This window comes from Cygnus atratus, chromosome 20, assembly GCF_013377495.2.
Source record: "Cygnus atratus isolate AKBS03 ecotype Queensland, Australia chromosome 20, CAtr_DNAZoo_HiC_assembly, whole genome shotgun sequence".
Taxonomy (NCBI): domain Eukaryota; kingdom Metazoa; phylum Chordata; class Aves; order Anseriformes; family Anatidae; genus Cygnus; species Cygnus atratus.
The window spans coordinates 10,394,695-10,401,979 of record NC_066381.1 but is presented as its reverse complement, the minus strand read 5'-3'; the positions used below and the strand labels follow the sequence as shown (position 1 = coordinate 10,401,979).

Sequence of the window (7,285 nt, the reverse complement as noted above, 5' to 3'; positions counted from 1 at the left end):
TCAGCCTCCCTATCCTATCCACATTATGATTTGAATCCAATGATCCAGCTCCAAGGATTGGGATCCAGTGAGCCCTCTCCAATCCAAACCTTTATAACCAGCAAAACCAAAAAAGAGGAGGCAAAAAGTTAGATACTGTAATGAAAAAATAGGATTCTGGGGAATGATCAGTTATGTTTGCCATCAATTAATACAGATGTACATTAATAACTATCAATTCCCCAAAACAAGCTTTTGAATGGTGATGCTAAATTTCTTTCTTTTTTTTTTTTAGAAATGTTAATTATTTGGAGGAAACATCGTAATATTTACATATGTCAACTGAAAATGCCAACATACTCATTGCTCATACGGTGGTGTGCTACAGGTTTTGTGGTTGCAAAAAATGTTTATGAAATTGTAAAAGTTTACTGCTAAAGCTATCCGCCTACTGTATGTCTAAGCTGTAACTACTACTCCCAGCTGGAAGGTACCAAAATTAACTAACTGGAGTTTTCAAGCATATTCGTGAGTCAATTGTGAATTAGTCTGAGGGGAAGGGCTGAGACTTAAATTATTCCCAACTAGGTTTTCTATTTTCGCTTTCATTCTGGTACTTTAAAAAAAATGAAATAGCAACGCTGTATCAGTCACACAGAGGACATGCAGATTTTAGCAGTATTGATATTATACTCTGATTTGAAGATACCCTTCATCTACAAGTGTACAAATACTACGCAACATTAACACTTGTAACCAAATGCTGCATGACAAAGTAAACCAATACTCCCACCCCCGTCCCGGTTTGTTCCTTTAAAAAACTAGAATGGAATAGAGAATTACAAAAGCAAGTATTTAGCCACAATTGCCAAAAAAAGGTTTTAAAGAGAAGAGCAATTGTAGTCTGCAGTAACTAAAACATGCCTGAAGAAGTGACACGTAGGCGCACGTACTCAATTAACCTGTCTCTCAGTATAAGGTCAATACTGCCAAGTTCATCTGTGACAATAGCACTTGGAGTCATACCATTGCCTCCATTATTGATCTGATCCTCCTCAATCCTCCTTTTGACAATCCTAAAATGATTGACATGTGCTCCACAATCCTTTAATCCAAAGCATTCTTAATCCATCTCTTCAGATATGTCTACAGAAAGACACACGAAAAGGCAAGATAAAATATAAGATCCCCCAGAAGAGACAAGTTAGCCACAAACATCCCAACATCCCCAGCTCGTATAAACCATAGCTGAACACTGAGACATTTACACAGCAATACCACAGTTTGAAGAATGTTGGTATTTAACTAGAACTAAATTGAAACAATCCTGACTGACATCAATTAAAATACAATTTACCAAAGACATGAGGGGAATGTTGATGTTACGGAGCAAATACTCACTAGGGATTTTACACAAGAATGCAATTCAACACTTCAGCCAATTTGAATAAAACAGTTTGAATTAAAAAAAAATTGAAAGACTGTACTGAGTAAAGGAAAACTGTGTACAACATGGGGTTCTACAAAAAGATCAGAGCTAGTGATCGTTTATGTACGAGATCGGGATCTGCTGTGGCGGGGAGAGTAGCGTGGAGATCCTCTGCTTCTTCTTGGGGAATAACTGCGGCTTCTGCTGTTGCTTCGACTACGGCTTCTGCTACGACTACGGCTGCGTGACCGAGATCTTCCATAGCTTGGACTTCTTGGACCATCAACTTTAACACGGATGTAGGCAGTTTCTCCCTATTGAATAGACAGAACTTTCGATTGAAAGGTCTAGGCTTCAGGGCCATCTTTTTAGGCATGCTGACAGACTGCGGGTATCATTTACTAAAGCACAGAAATAGACACCAAAGCCTTAATAAAGTCTATTCCGTGACAAACTGACCACAGACTCAGTTTAGCTGCTCTGTGTTTTAAAACAACGAACACCACACATTCCTTACCTTCAACTCCTACTGTTAAGCCCTTTGCATCCAATTCTGGCCAAAAGAATAAGTATGGAACCTACCTCATGAGATCTAAATTTAGTGTTATCCAGTTTTCGCACAGCGTAGGTCATATCTTCCTTCCGTACAAACTCCACGACACCAGTGCCATCTCGGAAAACATCAGCATAACATACATCACCTGCTTCACGCATGTGATCCTTTAAATCCTGCCAACTTCCACTTGGAGGCAGCCCTAGATAAAAAAGCAACACCTTGCTTTACAACCCCACTGCGTTAGCATCTTCCGTAGATCCGGCGTCATCCCGCCGCGGACAGGAGAGGCTACGCAGTAAGCAGGCAGGCTGCCTCGAGGAGCCGTCAGCAGCCAGGAATAGTCCTCTGTGCAAGCTACACGAGGCGATGCTTTTTAGGAAGCGCTGCGGAGCTGCGTCGCCCCTCACAGCAGCGAGGACCCCGGGGGAGCGCTAGGGGTGGCGAGAGGAATGACTCACCCGAGACGATCACTCTGTACTCCGAGCGCCGCGATGGGGGCCCGTACCTGCCCCGGGGGGCTCCTCCGCCTCCACCTCCTCCGCCGCCTCTGCCGGTGCCCCGGCCGCTGCGAGGGAACTCCACGCGGAGGCGATACCCATCGTAATCGTAGCCGTCCCGCCCGTAGACGGCGTCCTCCGCGTCCCTGCGGGCCGGGTCGGGGCGGTGAGCGCGGCCGCCACCCCCCCCGTCAGCGCCGCGCCCTGCCCCCGCCGCTTCCCCCCCCCCCCCCCGCCTTTGTTCCCGCTTCCCGCCGGCCCCTCCCCGCGGCCCGGGCCGCCCCGTTAGCGCCGCCTGAGGCCCGGGGCGGCGGCGGGAGGCCGGGCAGCGCCTCAGCAACCGGGGGGAGGCCGCGCGGGGCCCGGGGCCTGACGGCGTGAGGGTGGTGGTGGGGGGGGAAGCAGCGGGCCCTCACCTGGGGTCCTCAAACTCGACGAAGGCGAAGGGCGGCCCCCCGCGGCGGTTCTTGAGGTCGATGTCGCGGATGGCGCCGTACTTGTAGAAGACGTCCTCGATGTCCTTGGTGCGGATGTCGGGGGGCAGGTTCCCCACGTAGATGCGGCAGTCGTTGTTGCCGGCCGGGCCGCGGATCACGCCCCCCCCGGACATGGCGAGGTCGGCAATGGCTGCGGCGGGGCAGGGCCTGAGGCGCGGGCAGCGGGCGGGCGGCGGCGGCGGCGGGGCCGGGCCGTGCGGACGGGAGCGCTCCTCGCGCCGCCTCCCCCAGCCGCCGCTGCAAAATGGCGACCGCGGCTCCCCCTCGCGCTCCTGCTGCGCGCAGCGATCTCACCCCGAGCCGAAGCACCCCCCGCGCGGCCCGCCGTCCAGCCGCCGGCCGCGTATCCCTCCGCGCCCTCAGTCCCCCCTCCGGCGCATGCGCGGCGCCGCAGGAAAGTAGTCCCTCCGTCCGCTCCCCGCAGCGGCTTCGCCGGAGAAGCCGAGGCCTCGCGGGCTGCACCGCCGCCGGGCGCGAGGGCTTAACGAGCGCGGCGTGCCCCCGGGAGGGGAGGGCAGCGCACCTCGCCCCGCCGTCGCCGCCGCTACCGCCTCTCGGTGCGCTGGGCCGCGTGGCGTCACGTCCGGTGCGGCGCTCGCGCCAAGAAGGCCCGGCAGGGGCTAGGGGCGGGCAGGGCGCGGCCCACAATGCACCGCGGCGCGGGGGCGCTTGGCGCCAAGGCGCGGGGCGCGGCCCACAATGCACCGCGCGGGGGGTGGGGGGGGGAAGGCGGCGGGGCCGTGAGGGGAGCTGAGGGGAGCGGAGCCGGTCCCGGTCCCGGTCCCGGTCCCGGTCCCGGTCCCCTGAGGGGCCGCCGCCGCCCCGTCCCGCCCCGCAGCGCTGTGTCTCCTCCTGAGGAAGGAGCCGGGCCGGGCCTGCTGTAAAATGGCTGCCCCGGGGGCACGGGGAGCCCAGGGCGGGCCGCCTCCAGCCCAGGCCCGGCCCAGGCCGTCGTGGGGCTGACTTATTTATTTATTTTATTTCTTCTTCTGGCCGCTTGTGCCGTTTCCCGCTTGTGGGGGCCGTACCGTGGTCCTGTGCAGCTCTTGCATCAGACAAACCTCGCAGCCAACGACAATTGCCGAGGGGATTTTGGAAATCAAAATAAAGTACAGAAAAAAAAAACCACAAACCTTTAAAGTGTGCCGCTTGTTTTCTGTCTGCATTTATTAATAAAAGTGAAGGCCTAGAGGGGGAGCAACCCCGGGGGTTGCGCGGCCCCACAGAAGCACGGGGGAGGCAGGACAGGAGTTCCCGGGAAGTAAGGAACTAACGCACAGCTATGTAACGTTTACAAGATTATAACTTAGGTCAAGTCACTTCTAAACACCGAATTGTTATTCTAGTTAGTCACAAATTCCTGAAAGATTTGTTAAGGCAGTAAATGCAACTTTTAATGTGCAAATTGCTTTAAACTAATGAGGATGCAATTAAGTGAGCCAAACTTCGCTTTCAAGCAGAAGCGCTGTTTTGGCCAGCGGGTCCTCCAGGTGACATGAAAACCCAAGCGTCTTTATTATTATTATTTATTATTAATTTGCCCAGTTCTGGAGGGTAGGGCATTTCCCTTGCCTCCGAGACCAGGGCTGACGAACACGCTGCTGCAGGGAGTCCCCACCTGGCAGCACGGGGAGTTTGCTCGTGTTTTGGGGTGCTGAGCGTGCCCCCAGGCCCCTGCAGCACGGCAGCTCTGCGGGGACACGTTCTCTCCCTAACTCCATTCGTTTGCTCATGCTTCACATGGCCCACATTGCTTTGAAGTGACAGTTTGTTGTGCGGTCCGCACGCTGTATCAGATGTGGGAGGGATACGAAAACATTTTTTAAATTGCTGCACTTTTGCAGTCTCTACCCTGGCTGTCTCTCACTGGTCCCTTGGTATCTTTCATATCAGTACAGGCGAGTCCATGCGGTGAGGGAAGGGCTGAATCATGGTAACCACAGGGATGGGGTAAAAGCAGCATCTGAGTGTGCAGAAAAGCCCTCTAGGCTCCTGAGTTAATTAAGAGATATTGAGAAATGTGTCATACCTCTTTAGTAGTAGTGGCTGTCATGCATACTTCATTTTTCATGTGTTAATTAAAAACGCATATTCCTCTAGAAAACAGCAATCTGAACGACTTGCAGTTAGAAAGATATTTTCAGTATAATGTGTTTGACTATTATAAATGCCTTTATTTCTCTCCTGTGTAGGTTAAAGTACAGTAACGTCCTCTGCTGTAATGATTTTTAACGTTGGTAATATCTGTGTTAGGTTGCTGGTGGTTTAAATAAACACTGCTCTTAATCACAGAAAGACGTTATGAGAAAGCCCGTCTTCAGACGTGGTGGTTTACCCAAGTATAAACTGCTGACTATCTAGGGATTTTCTGCATCTTTAAAGAGTTTTAATGGTTTCACCGTTCTCTTTGTACAAACCGGTGGGGCATAGCCTGCAGCACCCACGAGGTTCCAGGGACGAGCTGAAAACCATGTACCCAACTGTGTACACGAGTTCAGTAGGTGCTTTGGAGTAAATATGGTTTTTGAACCAGCATAATTTAATGAGCTAGTTCAGTTATTTGCCAGATCAGTAGAAATGCTTGTTGCATACTGGAAAAAATAAAATCACTCCTTCATCTCCCCAAAAAGTCTCAAAGACCCCGAATATACCCCTCCCAGGTATAGAGAAGGTTCCGTCCTTTGCCAGGGAATGAGTTTTTATTTTCAAAGGCTTATTAAGCTGCTGGAGGTTATTCTTAAAGGCATCATAAAATAATGGTAAGTCTGCCTGGTTTGCTAAAGCCCTATTGCATAATTTCTTTTGTGTGTTAATAATCCTCATAACTACATTGAACGATTGCCTTAATTACCTTAATGAAGTGTCTCTTTATACAATTATTGAACGTTTTCTTTCTCATTACCTTTTTTAGCTCTGTGTTATCAGCGGAGCGCTTAAAGCAGTTGGATAAGCTGCAGAACATTTGTTTGCTTTGTCAGAGTCGCTTTTGGCTTTCTAGCAAAACGTATATGTTGAGAATCATTAAACATTAATTACGTAGAAAATAAACTACTGGGGAGCAAATGGCAAATAGTCTTGCAAAAAATGCAACTACTGTAAAATGACAGGCTTTCATTCTCAGAAGGAGTGTAGTGAAAAACAGGGCTTTCAAACTGTGGATGTTGATCGGTAATGCAAATATTAACCAGGTAACTCAGAACAAGAAGTGTCCAGCTGGAGATACGCTGCAGTACAGCTTGCGATGATCACTCCTCAGCCTGCTCTCGGCCTTCCCACACAGAGAAAGACACCCAGCGGGTTTGGTTTGGCCCTTTCTGGCCTTTTCACAGCGTTCCTTCTCTCCCCTTCGTTCTCAGACGTCTTCCCACGGTGTTACAATGCGCCCTCCCTCTGCTCCAGCAGCCATGCCCATGCCGTAGTGTCTTTATGCAGACACTGAAGCGCTCTATGGTGGGCTCAAAATTCCTTTATTTATGACAAACCAGAGGTGCTGGAGGTGCAGGTGCTTTCCCAGGATCACCGGCAGAGCCAGGGCACATCATGGCCAGAGCCACGGGCGCTCCTCGAGGGCTTTGGCCGCGTGCCCGTGGTGTCGGGCAGGACCTGTTTTCCCCTCATCGCTGGCAGCCTCCTCAGCACTGAGAGATCCAGCTGGGGTTAGTTTTGACTAATCTTACCGTGTTGCAAAATAGCAGTTCTTCAAAGCCCAGCTTGTTGGTGAGGAAAGGGCCGCTTTTAAAACAGCACCGTAAACTGCGATGTTTTTGGCTCTGAATTGGCCAAACTTCCTGGTCCGCTCCCACAACAATGGCTCTGAACGCGCTGCCGAGTGGGACCTGGGCTCCTTCGGCACTTCAGCAGTGACGTGAAGCTACCCAGTGCCTTCAGAGCTCAGCATAGTGAGCTGATGGCTTGGGGGCTTTAATTTTCAATAGCACCTCCAAGTTATCAGCTTGTATGTGCAAAAAATGCAGCGCATAACTTTTTCAGAGAATCTCTGAGTGCATTGATAAGACAATGACAGTCTGTAAGTTTGAAAATACGTCCTGTAAAAGTGCGTGAGGGCAGAGCTCATTTTATTTACTCACTTACGCATAAGCCAAAAGATTTCATGTGCACATGCCGCGGCATGTCTTGATGGAGACGGGAAACACAGCGCACCTTGACTACGAATTCTTCCTGAGAGCCAGCCCCAGAGAGCAGACACGGGGAGAGATCGGAACAGGAAAAGCCACCGGAGGAGAAGGCTGGGTTGCTCGCGGGGACACAGCGCCCAGCGGCTTGGCAGCCCCTGCGCCTCGGCCGGAGCCTTGCCTGGGACCATTCA

At 51.3% G+C, this 7,285-nt stretch overlaps 1 protein-coding gene across 1 annotated transcript; it reads right to left on the bottom strand.

Moving 5' to 3' along the window:
* Positions 1–252: 252 nt before the first annotated feature.
* On the bottom strand, positions 253–3,426 carry SRSF1 (serine and arginine rich splicing factor 1). Its single transcript, XM_035560865.2, is given in 5 exon segments — positions 253–1,646; positions 1,648–1,722; positions 1,991–2,163; positions 2,423–2,607; positions 2,878–3,426. Coding segments are annotated over 5 exon segments (774 nt in total). The 5' UTR covers positions 3,072–3,426; the 3' UTR covers positions 253–1,499.
* Between the last annotated feature and the right edge of the window lie 3,859 nt (positions 3,427–7,285).